This window comes from Sitophilus oryzae, unplaced genomic scaffold (assembly GCF_002938485.1).
Source record: "Sitophilus oryzae breed Bouriz unplaced genomic scaffold, Soryzae_2.0 scaffold_1059_pilon_pilon, whole genome shotgun sequence".
Taxonomy (NCBI): domain Eukaryota; kingdom Metazoa; phylum Arthropoda; class Insecta; order Coleoptera; family Curculionidae; genus Sitophilus; species Sitophilus oryzae.
The window spans coordinates 3,600,121-3,617,134 of NW_022145681.1; the positions used below are offsets into that span (position 1 = coordinate 3,600,121).

Below are 17,014 nucleotides of genomic sequence, written 5' to 3' on the forward strand. Positions count from 1 at the left end.
GTCTAGTAAGGTCATAAACTGAAAAAAATGTATTACCGAAGAAACATAATTTAAATGTGATGCAAATGTATAGTGTTTTTGTGAATATTTCGCCATTAGATGTTGTTATGGTAAATTACAATAAATTACTCGTTCATAAAATGAAAACGTGTTTTTCTTTCCAATTAGGTAACAGCAATTTTATTACATGCTACTAAATGACTTCTTGGTTTTACCATAAGCAAAATAAATTAAATAAATGAATAGTTAAAAATATATTTTTATGGCGGACAGGTAACTAACATAACATATAAGTAGGAACTCTTTTTACATAATACGTATTATTCAAAATTTAATAATATATTATTTTTGACATATCTCAAATAATAGCGGCCTAAGGCCAGTATTACACTACCAAATTTCTCTGTCAAAGATCTTTTATAAAAGATATTTGATGAAAAATTTGACACAGTTAGTATACAATATTTTATAAAATCACACATATTAATGACACACTACACACTGTCAAATTCTTTGACAAAATAAAATCTTTAACAAAAAAATTTGAAAGTGTAAACTGGCCTAACCAGGGGCCTAACACTCAAATTTTACATAAAATATCTTTCACAAAGAAATTTTATTGTTTAATAGCGGTCTTATACTGTTTTTAGAAAAAAAATGGCGCCGGGGCGCACGTATAACCGCCCATACTAAAATATGTTAATAAAAAGTAGGTAGGTAGTTCTTTTAGTTTCAAAGTAAAGGAATTTTTCCAATTTTGGTCCGCGGTTATTTCCCTATCCGCCACTTGGTCGCGTCCGATGGGAGTTTGGAGTTCTCCACACGGATTTTCTCAAAAACGGACTACGGAAACAAGGAATATCTCAAAAACTGCGACTTTGACTGATTTTGATGTTATTACAAATTTTGTTGCTAATAGTATTCCTAATCTTAAATTGAAAACCGCGTTTCGCTAGCTACTGTAATGTTGGAGTTACGATTTTTTAAAATGTTTAACCCCCGCCCATACCCCCTTACCAACCCCCCACCACCACCAAAAACTAATAGCAAGATTCTCGGGTGCCACAGTATTTTTGTACCAAATTTGGTTAAAATCCGTTTAGCGGTTTTTGAGTTATCGTGTTACAAACGGACAGACAGACAGACAGACACCATGAAAATATTTTGTATTTAGGTCATTTATTACCCAAATAGCTCATTTTGAGTGAAATTAAAAAAACTTTTTTTTTGCCGATCTTAATAGCCTACAATATCTGTTGGTGTATGGTTGGCTAAAAATATCACTTGAATATTAAATCGTCAATGAAACGTGATAACCTGCTTATCAATGTGTGCTTAATTCATTATTTCTAAATCTGTTTGGGTAAGATTCAATTCCATTTTCAAAATTTCAAACAATAAAGGTTGCTATCTCCAGAAATATATTTTTATTTCTTATTTCTGCAAGACGAATATCTGCTATCTCCCTATTGTGTCTGAAACAAATGAAGTAACACGAAATATTGAGTTTATTGTTCCCCAGCAAATAAAATTCTTATCTCTTTATCATATTAACGCATGAAAATACTTCCTACATGTGTATATATTTTTTTGTACCGTTTTTTTACTCTCCTGTAACATTAGGGAAAATGGAGTTAGCGGTTTATCACATTTCACCGACGAAATTTCGATTCAAATATGTATATTGTTTAATATACTAATATAGGAGTCCTTTTCTCCAAATTGGCTTAAAATCTTGTTTTTGTCCGTAATGAAAATAGGCTTATAACATCGTTATAACTCCTTTGTGAGTGTGTGTCTTTAGCGCGACCTACTAAATAATTAAAAGAGATTTAAATCTTGCATGGATAGTTTAATCGGATTACCTAAGGGCTCTAGGGACATATTTTAAGATGCGCACGTGTCGCCTACTACAGGTTCGACGAAAGCACAATGAATTGTTAAGGGCACATGCTCTATTTTCTGTTTGTGTTCACCCTTAATTAAGAGGATTATTTACGAACGGAGTTTATTAACTTTTGACTTAATAATATACTATTAATAATTTTCGCAAAAATCTTAATATTAGAAAAAACGGAATACTCGTATAAACGTAAAAATAATTTAGTAACTATACAGGGTTATTCACCAAATATACATCCACATTTTTTGATTAACTTGATAATTTTTGTCAATATTCAGATTAAAAATATATAAAAAAAAAACTTAGTCTGTTAAGGGCTAGATAAAATAAAAACACTGTACCTTATGTAATCTTGTTATTGAACAAAGTATACAGGGTTATTCACCACATACGACACGGAGTATTATGTAGCTAAACGATTAGATTTATACAAATTGTAAGTTTTGGGTTAGTTGAAGGACTATTACAGCTACAATTTAAAAATATTTTTACAAGATACAGAGTGTCCCAAATTAATAAAAAATATCAAAGCTGTATTTTTTTACCTTGTATATGTTACCTTTAATACCTTGTATATTATTACATTTTAATCTTGTCGTTTTTGAAATATTTACGTTTTTGTCAAAATACAGTAGGTAACAATAATGTTAATGCTTCATTTCTCTAGGGTATTTAAGTTTTTATAATAATATGTACTGAAGTTTTTCTATTTACTAAATTTTGTGTTGCAATAATAAAAATTATACTACCTTATACAGAATGTCGAAAAATTTATTTTAAATAATTATTAGCATTAAACGACAATAATAACTTTTTTAATTTAAATGAAACACACTGTATATTTTACGAGAATCAGATGCACGATTTAATTATTTATCAAATTGTATTATACTATTTTTAATCTATCTCTTCAGGTTTTTGTAGAAAATGATTTTTATTATAATTTAGAGATTATTTTTAAAGATGTTAAAAAGATTTAAAGAATACAGATAAAAATATTGTCCATATAATTCACATATTTCATTAAAAAATAAAAAACTGTTTAAATATTTTTTAAAGAGGACCAATTAATATGATCCCAGAGTATTCAAACTACATTAATTGTTGCGTTGATTAATAATAATTGCTCCAAATGCTAAAAAACTGAATTTTGAATGTGTATTAGACAATGTGGTAAAAAGTAACACCTAATCAATTTTATCTAATTTTTTTACAAATGCTTTATAACAGAGACGTTTATTTTCATGTCTTATTATTATATTGATTTCTAATTCAAATCCACATTTATTTAGAATAATTTATTAACTAGAACGATTTAAGTATGTAATTACACTAATTTTTGGGCGAAAATAATGGTATATGTAATTGGTATACTCTTTTAGAAAGATTTAAATTTTAAACAGTTTTCTTTTTGTAAACAAATGGGCTTGCAATATTATCGTTTTTAGCACCTGTACATTTTGTACATTTGTTGCTTTAAAAAATTTTAAAATGTCAATATTCCATGGGTGTCTTGATAAATGAGGTCTAAATTATAAGAAAATGCATTTTCTACGAAAACCTGAAGAGACAGACTAAAAATGGTATAATATAATTTGATAGATAATTAAATTGTGCATCTGATTCTCGTAAAATATACAGGATGTTCTATTTAAATTAAACAAGTTATTGCCGTTTAAAGCTAGTAATTATTTAATATAAATTTTTAGACACTCTGTATAAGGTAATATTATTTTTATTATTGCAACACAATATCTGATCTATAAATAGACTTCAGTAAATATTTAGCATTAAAAACTTTCATACCCTTCGAGAAATGAAGCCTTAAAATTTTTACTACAATTATTTCACATACGTAAATATATTTAAAAAAAGGTAAGGTTTAACCGTGGTTTAAGTGTGATAAACGATAAACCTTAAATCAAATTTAACTTTATTTCAATCGTAGAATTTAAAAATAAAATAATATACAGGGTGTTCCATTAAAAAAAATACAACTATAACAGCGCTTTCAGATGGAGCGGAGCGTCCGCGAAGGACCGCCCGTGATTTCGAGCAAGTACCATGAGTTTATATGAACAATCTCACATGGGTCGCGTATGCTCCGTCCGGATGACGGCCATATACATAAACACATTAATAAAAAAAAACACGCGGACGTTCTCAGGGTTCTGAGTTATAGCCGGCATATTCCCGGCGTGGTCTGGTAACTCTGATTCCCATTCCCTACTCCATCACTCCGTTAATTTAAAACCGTCCCGATGTAAGCTGCTTGGGGTTGTTAATGTTGGACGTCTTGAACGATGCCTGTTCCTATCCAGGTCATGGACATCCAAATGTATCGGCAGCTGAGGCATGTTTGTAATTTTAGAGTATTCTCTAAAAAGTGCATACTGCCTGCGTATATGTGGTGGAGGAATATGACTTAGAATAGAAAGCCATTGGGTGGGTGTTGACTTTATTGTATATAATACGCATTGTGTTGTTCAATTGGACATCCACCTTTCCTGTGTGAGAACAATTGAGCAACACCGGGGCACAGTACTCAGGGCAGTAGGGTAGACCAAACCCAGCGCAGAGGAGCGCAAGGTACTCGCGGACGACCCCCACGTTGTAACGCATAATTTATGTAGGATATTATTCCGAGTGTTGAGCTTAGCTGCAGTTTCTGTGAGGTGCTTCTTAAAGGATAAGGTCCTATCTAGAGTAATTCCTAAATATTTTGGGGTGTTGTTGTGGGAGAGCCAGTTACCTTCAAACCTTATTTTAAGATGTTGGTTTGCTAACTTATTATTAAGATGGAAACAACTAACTTCCGTGTTTACCGCGCTCTGTTGCAACCTCCACTTGCGGAATTAGTTTGCCAGGGAAGACAGCTCCTCCGCAAGAATAGTCTCCGTCTTCTCGAGGTGTTTATGTCTTGTAGCTACCCAGATACTGGCTTTGCTTAAAGCCGTGAGATTCTATGATGAGTTATAACTCAAGAAAGGGGGACACAATAGATTTGTAAGGTCGCGGTAATTAACCCCCCACTCATACATTCTACATTCTAAGATTACAAAAAAATCAATTAAAATAATTACAGCATTGAACCAATTTACATAAAATTGAAAAAAAAGTTAATAAGCGTATGTAAAAGTCACTGAACCTCCACCAAGCGTTACAATACAATAATTTTTCCTTCAATGCGTAATAACGTCGCATACATTATATTTTCTACCGGAGTGAGACTGCCCGATTGGGCAGTTCTATTTAAATTTCCACCTGCGTACGCTCATTTTCTAGTCAAAGTTGCATGATAAATGGCGTATTAAATGTACGTGGCACATCCACTTATGTAAAACCAGCAAAATTAGCGTTTTCAACTTATTTTAATACCAATATTTAATGTGAAATTATTCGGCATCAACTTGTCAGCTTAGTAATATACGATCTGATATTGCGGCCACCTTATTAGCCAAGCATTTACTAAATTGTTATTAACAAAAAATATATACCTATCAGTGAGATTTTAAAGTTGTGATGTAGGTATTTTAGACCGGATTGTTTCAGAAACTACTTAAAGAAATCGAAATAAATAAAACAAAGTCAGGTTAGTTAATATTAAAATATCGGAAAAATTTATGGAAAAAGAAATTATAGTAAATATTTCACTCATGTACAAAAAATCCCCATATCAAGCGGGTAATTTTCGGCGAAAATTGCCCGCTAAAATCGAGAATTACCCGGCGAACATTTCTCGCAGAATGTCTAAGTGACAATGACACACTTGTCACTTAGAGTAAATTATTTTTATGTATTCTAAAAATATCTCGATTTGGAAACGATTCTTTAAGTGCAATTGAAGAAAAAGTTGCCGAGAGTAAGCCGAAAAACACTATAATTAATCACCAGTATGTATGGAAACGGTTTATGGACTTTATAAAAGATAGAAACTACATTTTGGATGCGAACATCTCAATCTCGGCACTGGTCAATATTTTGACCGATTCCGATTGGGCATTTAATATGAAAAGGAAAAACGGCCAAGACTATAAGGATTTTACGGTAAAAACTATTTGGAATGTAACAGCCAAGCTATTAATGGAAAAATACCAAAAAGAATGTAATAAATATTATAAGTTCTGTTTCGTTTTATTGCTTCTTTTTTAAATAGATTTTTTTAATATGTTCAAATAAATGTTTTTAAAAAATCTATGTATTTTCACTTCAGGGACGTCCATATGGCGACGGCGCCAAAGCCCTAAAGGCACCTGCGGTCACTGAATTTAAAAAATAATAAAACCATTTTTTAGAACTTATCAACAAATTAACATAACATTTAAATAATACTTCTCTATGAACACCAGTGGTGAAAATATATTATCCACTTTATTATCCACCAATGTCGAGCACCAGCGCGCGGCGCCGCGTCGCTCGTCATTGGAAATTTTGGCTTAATATTATAATATTGGAGAAAGACGCCTACCCTTATTTCGCACGACGGATCCGAAACTATTTGGCGCGTCCCTGTTTCACTTGTATTTACATGTTTCTTATTCGGGAAATATTCTACCGAATTACACTCGTGCATCAAAATTAACCTGATAATTTTTCATTTAAGCATGTTGTCAATGAAAAACAGCATTCGTTTATATTCATATTTTGGAAGAGCTCTTATGGCAAAATATGAATATAAACTCATGCAGTTTTTAGACAACATGCTTTCATGAAAAATTATCGGTAATTTTGATACACTTGGGTAATTACTTCCGAAAATTTATTTTAAATAAAGGGTATAGCCGGATTAATATAGGAAATCTGCCCCCGCGGCTTTTTTAACTCGCACTCAGGGGATCGATTTGGTGTTGAATCAAAATAATTCACCTAAATATTTAGCTCTTTAGCTCAAAGGGTTTTCGAGATTTTCAAAAAAATTGTTTTTTCAGTTTTATTTTTATAGTAAAATTCAAAATTAATTAATGATGATTTTTTTTTCTAATTCTTAGAAGTCTGACATGAAAAAATAATATGATCATGATTCTTAAACGAAAAGCCGATTTTTAGCGGAGGAAAGAAAATAAGAATCTTCATTTTTTTTAACCTTTGTGAAATATGTCACTCACTAAAAATCGTCAAAAAATGTCTTTTATATGTCTTTACACTCAGGATTTTTTTAGAATTTTTTGAAGTGGTGGAACAATATGAAAAAAATGAGTTCTTTTCTAAAATCTTCTGTTTTAACTAATTTACATATATTTTTATTTGTTTAAAAAAGTGCGTAGAAAATATTTTTTTACTTCAAATTCACAATGCTATTGGGATATATACAGGGTGTCCCAGAAATAAGTGCAAATATTTTAACTGGTAATATAGTTCAACCCAAGTTCAACCCCAGAAACACGCCTATTATGTTTTTTTCGCGAAAAAAACATTTGAAATTTTTTTAAAAAATTTTTTGAATTTTTTTTTAGTTTTTAGTTAAAAAACATAATTTCTTGATAATATGGCAACATATGTATTATATTAAATTTACAAGAAAGAAAATCCAGAAAAGATCCAGTGGTTCTCAAAATTTCAGCAAAAAAAATCATTTATTTGGAATTTTTCAAAGTAAAATAACTCCGTTATTTTGGACTTATTTGAAAAACGACAAAGAGAAAATAAGTTTCTTTTGTCGAGATCTACCACCCCTTAAAATATTTGCACTTATTTCTGGGACACCCTGTATAATAATTATTGATATTTGATACTTTTTAGTGTAATTTGCAACTTGTAATCAGTATAAAACCACATACTACATATATCTTACAAATAAATTCTATTAATACAAATTACTATTTATACTTATTACAAGATTAAATATTGTTAATTACAGCTGGTTCTCATTAATGTACGAAGTCTGACTCGTAGACTATGCTGCACTACAACCATAAATATAGTTTTTTAGCTGATAATGATTCAAAGACCACTTTAAAACCGGATAACTTACCGATAAAAAAATAGAGTAAAAATAATTAATATGTAGGTAGAATGCTCCCAACATTAATATATGGAAGGATATCATAAATCAGCACTTTTAAGGTAACTTTAGAAGAAAGTTCTCCATTAAATTCAAAGCAATCCAGAACGATGGAAATATGTAGTTGGCTAATCTGATTTTGTTCATTTGGTTAGCAATAAACTTAAGAAATTGAAATAAGGTCCTAATAACTTCTTATTCGGTCGCGATTAGAGGACATCAACTTTTGACGTTTCTTAAGTCAAAACTAACTGTCATAGTGACACGTGTCGTACACGGTCAAGTTGGCATTGGTCCAATCTATCAACCTACCAAATTTTATTTAAAACGGACGATTTTTTCATTCATTCAAGTCCAAACTTGTTACTCACAGGAGGAATGTGAAACACAGAGCAAGGGGATACCGTGCTACATAATTGACAAGTGACAAATTTTAAGAGGAACGTTCCAAATATGGAGGGAGCGTTCCGACTATAGGTTTATTCTCACAGCTGTAAGAAACATATTTCCAACAGATAATCATGCGCAATAGGGTAAAACGCTTTCGCACAGAAATTTTTGATTGGTTTCCAATCAAGAGTACGCTGTTCGCACAGAAAATTCTGATTGTTAGTCAGACCTGTTCGCGGATCTTTTGCAAGTAAAGTGTCCGGCGCATGCGTATTGCGACCCGACGTCATTAATATTGGTAAACTTAACATACAAAACGTGGTGTTGTTTTTGTTTAGTGTTTTTTTCTTCAAAAAATAAAGAAAACAAATGAGCGATTTTAAATCTTCCGAAGAATTTGAGGCGTCCGAATTTTCGGATACAGACACAGACCTAGAAGAGCTGATGGAGGAACGGGTCAGGCCAGGCCCAAGAATCAAAATTACAAAACATTAAAACATTAAAAAGAGCAAAACCAAAAACATTAAAAGATGTCTTTGGTTAATTCCCTGTTCGTTTTCTTCTTTATTCAGTATTACGTAGGAGTTAAAATTACGTATGTGTTTCATTACTGTCGAGAGATTAACTAAATCTCGAGACGCAATAATGAAAACTTTCCTCCGACGTTTGTATACTATTTTATTTACAACCACATAATTAATTAAAAAATAGGGACAGTATTTTATTTGAAAAAAAAATAAATATGCGAAAATTTGTCGTTTTCTGTTTTGGCATTTCCATATCTATAGTTACCGGTACCAGTGGTTCTTATAGCGCAAACCTTCAACAGCAAAACAAACAACTAAGTGAGTTTTGAATTTCTTGTTCGCTTTTTCGAATTTATATAACATAGAAAGCCAGAATGTTGTCGGAAAGTTTTGATAATGAAAACTACTTTAATATTGGTACTACCAGAACTTACAGAAGCTGAAAAAAGAGCTTCCAGAGAAAAGTAGGGGGCGATATGAAATAGCATTGAACGAAAAATGGTGTGCCGAAAGAAATGCTAAGAATATTGCTTCGGAGACAGTCTTAATGGCATATTTTAGCGACAAGGCAAAAAGCCATCTACTCTTTGGGCTACGTACATCATGATACGGACAATGCTAGGATTAAGGGAAAAGAGTGACATATCAAAATATCACAAACTCGTCGCTCTTTTAAAACGCCAGAATGTAGGTTTTAAGCTAAAGAAGTCTAGCATTTTTACCAGGTAAAACTTGGAGGATTTTCCCACGAAAGCACCTCAAGAATTTCTTCCTATTAAAGTAAGGCTTTTTTTAAATGTTCTCTTTTTCTGCTTTGAAATAATTCTTTTCATTGTTTTAGGTTGCGCTTATAGTATAGTAGGTATGTTTGGGGCATGTCGAAGTGATGAGCTACTGAAGATGAAAACTACGCATATTGATATTTTAGAAAAAAAAATTGGCATAGAAATTCCCGATACAAAAACTTATAAGAGCAGATCATTTATGATAACTAACACAAGTTGGATAGAAATTAGATGTTTTACAGCTGAAGCGTCTAGGGGGATGGAAATCCAGCGCTGTGGCTGAGGGTTATGTAGATGCGTCTGTAGCCAACCAAACTAAAACCGCAAATATGATATATCTTCAATGACATCGTTGCCATCGTTTTCCTGTAGCAATTCAAACTCTTTACCTTCTTTCGTTCACATTAGAAGACCTGGCACAAGTCAGGAGTTAAGTTTTTGCAGCAGTGAAACCTCAATGAGTGAAACACATCATCAGGGCGGCTCCTTAACAATACCGATTGACGCGTACAATAAGTCAAAATTGGCCATTAATTTCAACAACTAAATGTATTAGAATCTTCAATTATTATTGTTAATCTTCTTGTTTATTTTTGTTGATGTTAGATAAGTATTTAATAAAGATATTAGAGGAATATTTTGCTTAATTAAATGACGCGAGAAATAAGAAAAACCGAGTGAGAGAAATGAGCGAGGGAAATGGAAGAGGGAAGAAATGTAGATAATTTGACACTTTCAAATTTTTTAAAAGTCAGTAATATCAGTATTACATATCGTCGGCTTTATGACGAAAAGGCGTATCTCGATTTTTGCTACTTTTCAGGAGAGCAATTTAAAGAAAATCACTTACTTTATTTGGCCAATAAATGTAAAGTCTTTAATTTTTTAATAGTGTTTTTGTATTAACACTTAAACGGAGACATTGAGGAAACGTTCTAAAGATAAATTGTGCGTAAATTCTAATAAATAATTTCATTTAGTTGTTTAATAGAGATAGGCCTTTTTGTTATAATAATAATAAATATTTCAGAACGAATAGTATACATACGGCAATCTAAAATAAATTTAAAAATGATGGTAAAGTGTTCTTAATAAGGAAAAAAAAATACAATATTCACCATTATACAATACAATACATACATAAAAGAAAATACAATACATACATACAGAAAAAATCTGAAAATCACCAAAAAATCAGAAACAAATATTTTTAAATACTTTTATTCGCGTTGGATCAGATCAACTGAAAACAAAGACAATTTTCATTCCAGAAGCAAAGACAATAATCAATTAAAATACACTTATACACTTATCTAGCTTATTTTAATAATATTGTTTTTTATACAAAAATACATTTTTTTAACTAATATATTTTTAGTAATTATTCAGTTAATTGAGGGCATTAATACAAGGCATTTAAACTCACAGTCCATTTAATAAAAATCAAACTAAACAAAACATGTTTCTACATTCGTGCCTTTTTAATAACTGTGGACTAACAGTTTCTGTTTTCCCTGTTCAATGATAACAAATTCGACTTCCATTCTACGTGTTTATGCAGGATGATGATAGGCACAATAAATAAAATTTTCCAAAAATTGACAGGGATGACAATGCCAATAGCCTGACAATGATAATGAGATAAAAATTATTGTATTTTTCGGGCAAGTTTTTGGTTCGCTAAAATGTTCTTAGGGAAATTATAATTTCGGGATTTTTCCATTAGGGCAATTTTCATTTCGTTTGATTTCGATCAATTTTTCTTCGGCCATTTATGCTCGGACAATCTTTTGCATACCCGATACAGCTATGTACAGAGTCTAGCTCATTCTAACAATGGTTTTTGGCAAAAAACAGACTCAAAATCACACTGTAAAAGAGAGCTGCTGCCATTATAGAAGTTTTATTTTGTTCCAAGCAACAACCATCAGAAAATAATTAGGTATCATTTTCATAACTTAAAACAAAAGAACCTATCTCAAATTCCATCTTTCTTGTAGTATAACAATTGGTATAACAATTGATATAACAAAGAGCCCTATCTCAACATACGGCTCTTCATCATAACGGAGAATTGTAGTATTTGAGATGGGGCAAATTTTTAAACGAAAATAATATAAAAAAGGTACAATATTGAGATGCGAAAATTGGCTATGTTAAAATATGACCCATTGGGCATGTCATGACGTTGATATCTCAAAATCGCCAAAAATCGAGATACACCTTTTCGTCATAAAGCCGACGATATGTGGTTGTAAATAAAAATAGATTTTTGCTTCAAAGATTTAATATGCCAAGATAAAAATGCAAACTCGAAAATCCACACGTAGTTTATATCTGAGGCAAAGTTGTTTTTTATCGTTGACTATTGGCATCTGCTCCCCGTCCTCTGTCGCCTCGAATACATTATACAGTCCTGCGGAAAGTCAATTTGGAATAATAGTATTTTTTCAGCCATTAAATTAATTACCGCGTATATCTCTCCGAACTGGGGAGACGACGAGCTCGCAGATGAAGAAATAAATAATGCGGGGAATCGCGTGGGTCTGATCGAGCAGCCGAATGCAAATTTAAATTAATGCGTCCAGGTTGCAAGTTAAAGTGTCAGGAGCGAGCGTCGTTTCTCATACCTGGTTAAGAAATGCACAGACTGATTGGCTTCGTTGCCTAATGGGCCTTTCTCACAACGCGAATTTACATACGCCGCATCATATATTACGAATTTTAATCAAGAAGGATGTTATTAGGCGGCCGTTAATGCCGATTCCATTTATGCGATCGCCGCAGAAAATTGCTTTACTATTTTCAGAGAGTCAAAATAATTGGGCTCGGTGCGCGGCTCGTTCTGTGCTCTCTAATTAATGTCACGTGTGTTGTCAATAGTGAGAGGCGAGTTACTACTAAACGCAGCGGTCCCCGACGTTTTGATCAGAATTTATAGCTTAATTCGCAGGGGAAAATATGCTGGAGGCTTTTGGCAAAAAAAACAGACTTCCCGCCGATTTTCCTCAATCCTACCACGTTTTAAAAGTGAATACGTAAATAACGCGTTCATAGGATCGGTAACGTTGTAAATAAAAGGAAAAATAGTTCAATTAATAGTTTTTTTATACAAGACGATAAAATGGTATTTTATCGTCGACCGAAAAGATTAATTCACGAGCGATGAAATCGCGAGTGAATTAATTTCGGGAGACAATAATACAATTTTATCGTCGTGTATAAAACAATTTTTTTTTCATAGCAAGTTAAAAAAAAGTAAAAAATATTCAGAAATTATTATTTCCAGGAATTTATTACGAGTAGAAAAAATATTATATATATTGTGCTGAGTTGGCGTTGATTTTTATGTAATTTGACAAATAAATAAAGCTGTCTCTTTAGTTGTCAGTTTTGACCTAATATTTTTTAATTCTCTTTCGTGTCGATTGCTGATTGAATTGGAGCCAGAAATGGCTCAAAACGAAATAAGTAAATTACCAACAGATATTCAAGCTGAGGCGACAAACGCCATATCCAAACTACTTCCATTTAAATCCCGAATAACTTATGAAAAAGAACACAACAATTTTCAAAAATGGAAGCAATTAAAAAAGAGTTCGAGCTCCGTGCATTACACCTGCCCATACCATAATGCTTCCCCCTTGAAACGGGACACGGGATTGAGCTGCATTCAAGCGTGCTCTTCTTCCAGATGCTCTCCAGACCAAAGTTCGTCGCGAGTCTGACACTAGGACCCGTATTCTCGTTTCTCAAAACGCTGTGCGTTTTAGGTCGCTCGCCACTTTTGACGTCATATTCGCATAGCGCAATGCCGAACGGTATTCTTGTTTGATTTTGCTACACGTTTTTAAAAAACGCTCTCCACTTTGAAAACGGCTACCATAAGGTATCTGTTTTGGTAATCGAACGTCAAAAAGTGAAGTCTCATTTTTTTCTGAAGTATCTGTGTTTCAATAATAATCTAAGATAATAATGGATAATTTTGAACAAATTGCGATTAACTTAATAGAAAATATAGAAAATGCCGAAGGACAACGGCGGCAGCGGTTTTTTCCGGATAATCCTTTTGCATTATCAGATTATAACTTTGTTAAGCTATATCGGCTAAGAAAAGAAAATGTCCAGGATTTAGAAAACTTGCTAGGCCCTTTTTTGCCAGCCCAACATAAAGTAGATGCGTTAACCAATAGAAACAAGGTAAAAAACGACTAAAGATAACTTCTATAATGGACATTTTTGCCAACTTTTTGTAATGGTATTTGCAGATTTTACTTACTTTACGCTTTTTGGCCGGTGGAAGCTACCAATTAGATATAGGCAGAAATCAAATGATGAAAGTAAGCCAGTCTTCAGTAAGTAGATCACTCCATAGTGTAATTGACGCATTCAACCATCATAATATTCTGAATACTTACATTCATTTTCCTAATTCAATGGAAGAGTTGAGAGATGTTAGACAGAGGTAAGTATAGTACCTACATTAAAAAGCATTATAACACGTTTTACTCACTGACTATTATAGAGTAATTTTATGTTGAAAGTACCTTACATAAATCGATTCCTATATTTTTTAGGTTTTTTAATCTGTATCGACTACCAGGCATTATAGGGTGCATTGACTGCACCCATATCGCAATTGTAGCCCCAGTTATAAATGAACATATTTACATGAATCGAAAAGGATTTCATTCTTTGAATGTTCAGATGGTAGGTAGTAAGCGGAATAATATCATTACACTTTACTTTACCGTCCCAGTTGTATATTATGTGTGTTATTTTAAGATATGTGATGAAAAGTTACGCATCACAAACGTTAATGCACGTTTTTGTGGTAGTACCCATGATAGTTTTATATGGCAGAATTCCAACATAGAACGTTTTCTAAGTGAGCTTCCACAAAATGAAATGGGAAATTTTTATCTATTTGGTTGGTAAAATATTTTACTCTTTAGGGAAAAGTTTCTTTTCCAATAATAATTTTTAGGGGATTCTGGCTACCCGATTCGGCCTTGGTTAATAACACCATTTTTACCTGAACCTGAACCTGACACCCCAGAAGCAAGATTTAATCGTCGATTTAGAGCAATTCGGGTTACAGTTGAACGATGCTTTGGGCTTCTAAAAAATAGATTTAGATGTCTTTTGAAGCACCGTGTTCTTCATTATACACCAGAAACAGCTGCAAAAATTGTAAATACCTGCGCAGTTCTTCATAATATTTGTCTTGAAAACAATATTCCCTTATACAATGATGAAGAAATGATGGGTTTCAATGAGGTGGAAGGTGGAAACCTAAATGAGAATATTAATCATATCCCCGACAATAATGTCCTTGGACGAGGACGGGAAGTACGACAATTATTAGTAAATAATTATTTCGTTTAATAAAATATACTGAGATACAAATGTCTTTTATTCTTTCAAAAATAACACAACACAACACAAAATTTAAAACATTACAAAAACAAATTAACAATAACAATAAACAATAACAGTAAACTAACTAATAATACATTGGACATTTATTCGTAATGTTCAATAAATGTTTTATTTTTTAAAAATTCAGCACAATTTTCGACCCCAACTGCAATCCTTTCCAAAGTTTCAGATTGCTTTTCCAAAATTTGAATTTTTTTTTCATAATAATTCTTTTTTAATTCATATTTGTCCCTTGCAATTTTTATAAACTTTTGGGATGCTTCAATTGAAGCAGTATGATTAGTTTTTCTTTTAGTTTTTTCAAGAGGGACTGCAGATATAGCCCTTTTCTTGATTAGAGGAGGTCTAACTCTTGTTGATGTTTTAGGGCTATTATTAGAATGATTTTCATTAGCTTTTTCCTTATCAGCCTCATGAATTTCACCACAATCAGTATCTTCTGATTCTTCGATATAACTACCTTTGGGTAGTGAAACTGTTGCTGGTTCATTGATGGCAGATACTAAAGGTAATCCAATTTCAGGCACGTCTATGCCTGAAATTAAAACATCGCCACCTGAAAATTTATACTTAATTAAATGGGTCAACAAAATTTATGAGAAAATACCTATAATATTTAATATTTTTTGGTCCATTTCATCGGGCCCATCTTCTTCCGGGGGTCCACCGCCAGTCATATTCATTGACCGCTTTTCTTGCGCTTTCTTTTTTTTGCTCCTGCATTTCATATCACTCCAACACTAAAATAAAAAAGTTTTTTATTTTTTATTTCGCGTATGTTTTATTAAAATGCATAAATGGGAAACGGGTTGGTATACATACCTTTCTCCATTCCTTCCAGGACTTATTGCATCCAGGAATGCTATTTAACCTATCCGTGATTTCCGCCCATTTTTGATTCATATCAGCACTTGTATATTGGTTACTTATTTTTTGGGTAACCAGTTGAGGATTTTCCTCCATAAACTCTAACAATGTTTTTTTCTGAGTTTGGCTCATTTGCTTCTTTGCCATTTTTTAACAATATTAAATTATTATTATGTGATTAGAACCAAACAGCGACTTTGGCAACAAAACGTCACGAAAACTTCAAAAATAATTTTGATTGATTTTTTTAAAGATTTTTGTATTGAAAACATTACCAATTTAATTTTTTAGTTTTGTTCCATTGGCATCATTGAAAAATTGCAACGTAGTCAACAAGTGCAAAGCGGTTATTTTAAAAGTGAAGCGTTTAGCAAAAATTTTTAATAAGAATACCATAATCAAGTGCTTATCGTTTTGCTAAGCGAGTTGTTTCGCTTAGCGTTTTGAAAACGATACGTTTTCGTGTATGAAAACGAGAATACGGACCTAGGTCTATTCTTGTTTCATTACTAAACATGACGAAATTCTAATTAGGTCCATTTGCTCTCATCTCCTCCCCAATTTTGTGCTGTAAATTAAGCTTCGGAACACGTAGATAAAATGTAATCCTCTGTCATGGAGTCTTCTTGCTATGGACTTTCTTGAAACATTTACTCCTTCAAGGCGATCTAACTGATTTTTATTAGCATAGTACTAGAAAGCAGGGGATTGCGTCGTGCAATTAGGGATATTTGACGGTCTTGCACAGCAGTAGTAACTCTCTTTCTACCTCTTCTAAGCCGCTCTGTAACCTCGTTTGTCTCCCTGAATTTTTTTAATATTCGCGAAACATCGCTTTGGTTACCTCCTACACTGTAAAAAAAATTGAGTGAAATTTCACTCAGATTTCACTCAATACTTTCTCAATTTCTGTCCACACCCGATTGAGTGAAATTTCCACTCTACAGAACCGAGTGAATCTTCAATTCTCAGAGTGAAAAGCACTGAGTGTTTTCACTCAATCGAGATTAGACGAAAGACTCCTTTTTTACTCATTATTGTTTACCTTGAGTAGTATTTTGATCGATTTTGATAATTTATTCACTTTAAAATGAGTGAA

At 32.4% G+C, this 17,014-nt stretch overlaps 2 protein-coding genes across 3 annotated transcripts; one reads left to right on the forward strand and one right to left on the reverse strand.

Annotated features, from left to right (window-relative positions):
* Positions 1-13,561: 13,561 nt before the first annotated feature.
* On the forward strand, positions 13,562-15,026 carry LOC115876748 (putative nuclease HARBI1). 2 transcript variants are annotated; one of them, XM_030892668.1, is made up of 5 exons: positions 13,562-13,806; positions 13,875-14,071; positions 14,184-14,316; positions 14,392-14,536; positions 14,594-15,026. In XM_030892668.1, exons 1-5 carry the CDS (start codon positions 13,582-13,584, stop codon positions 14,992-14,994), a joined length of 1,101 nt encoding a protein of 366 aa, XP_030748528.1. In that variant the 5' UTR covers positions 13,562-13,581; the 3' UTR covers positions 14,995-15,026. The 2 variants fall into 2 exon arrangements, with proteins under 2 accessions (XP_030748528.1, XP_030748519.1); XM_030892659.1 differs by having other exon boundaries at positions 14,184-14,536.
* Positions 15,027-15,107: 81 nt separating this feature from the next.
* LOC115876761 lies at positions 15,108-16,114 on the reverse strand. Its single transcript, XM_030892679.1, has 3 exons — positions 15,871-16,114; positions 15,656-15,788; positions 15,108-15,604 (listed from the first exon to the last, which is right to left on the reverse strand). Exons 1-3 carry the CDS (start codon positions 16,060-16,062, stop codon positions 15,132-15,134), a joined length of 798 nt encoding a protein of 265 aa, XP_030748539.1. The 5' UTR covers positions 16,063-16,114; the 3' UTR covers positions 15,108-15,131.
* Positions 16,115-17,014: the final 900 nt, after the last annotated feature.

Excerpts from the sequence above, each read along its gene's own strand:
- LOC115876748 (XM_030892659.1), top strand. The coding sequence starts at position 13,582 with ATGGATAATTTTGAACAAATTGCGATTAACTTAATAGAAAATATAGAA. Across the intron at positions 14,072-14,183 it reads TTGAGAGATGTTAGACAGAG|GTTTTTTAATCTGTATCGAC; the intron begins GTAAGTATAGTA and ends TATATTTTTTAG. Across the intron at positions 14,537-14,593 it reads GGGAAATTTTTATCTATTTG|GGGATTCTGGCTACCCGATT; the intron begins GTTGGTAAAATA and ends AATAATTTTTAG.
- LOC115876761 (XM_030892679.1), bottom strand. The coding sequence starts at position 16,062 with ATGGCAAAGAAGCAAATGAGCCAAACTCAGAAAAAAACATTGTTAGAG. Across the intron at positions 15,789-15,870 it reads CCTGGAAGGAATGGAGAAAG|TGTTGGAGTGATATGAAATG; the intron begins GTATGTATACCA and ends TTTTTATTTTAG. Across the intron at positions 15,605-15,655 it reads AAAAATATTAAATATTATAG|GTGGCGATGTTTTAATTTCA; the intron begins GTATTTTCTCAT and ends ATAAATTTTCAG.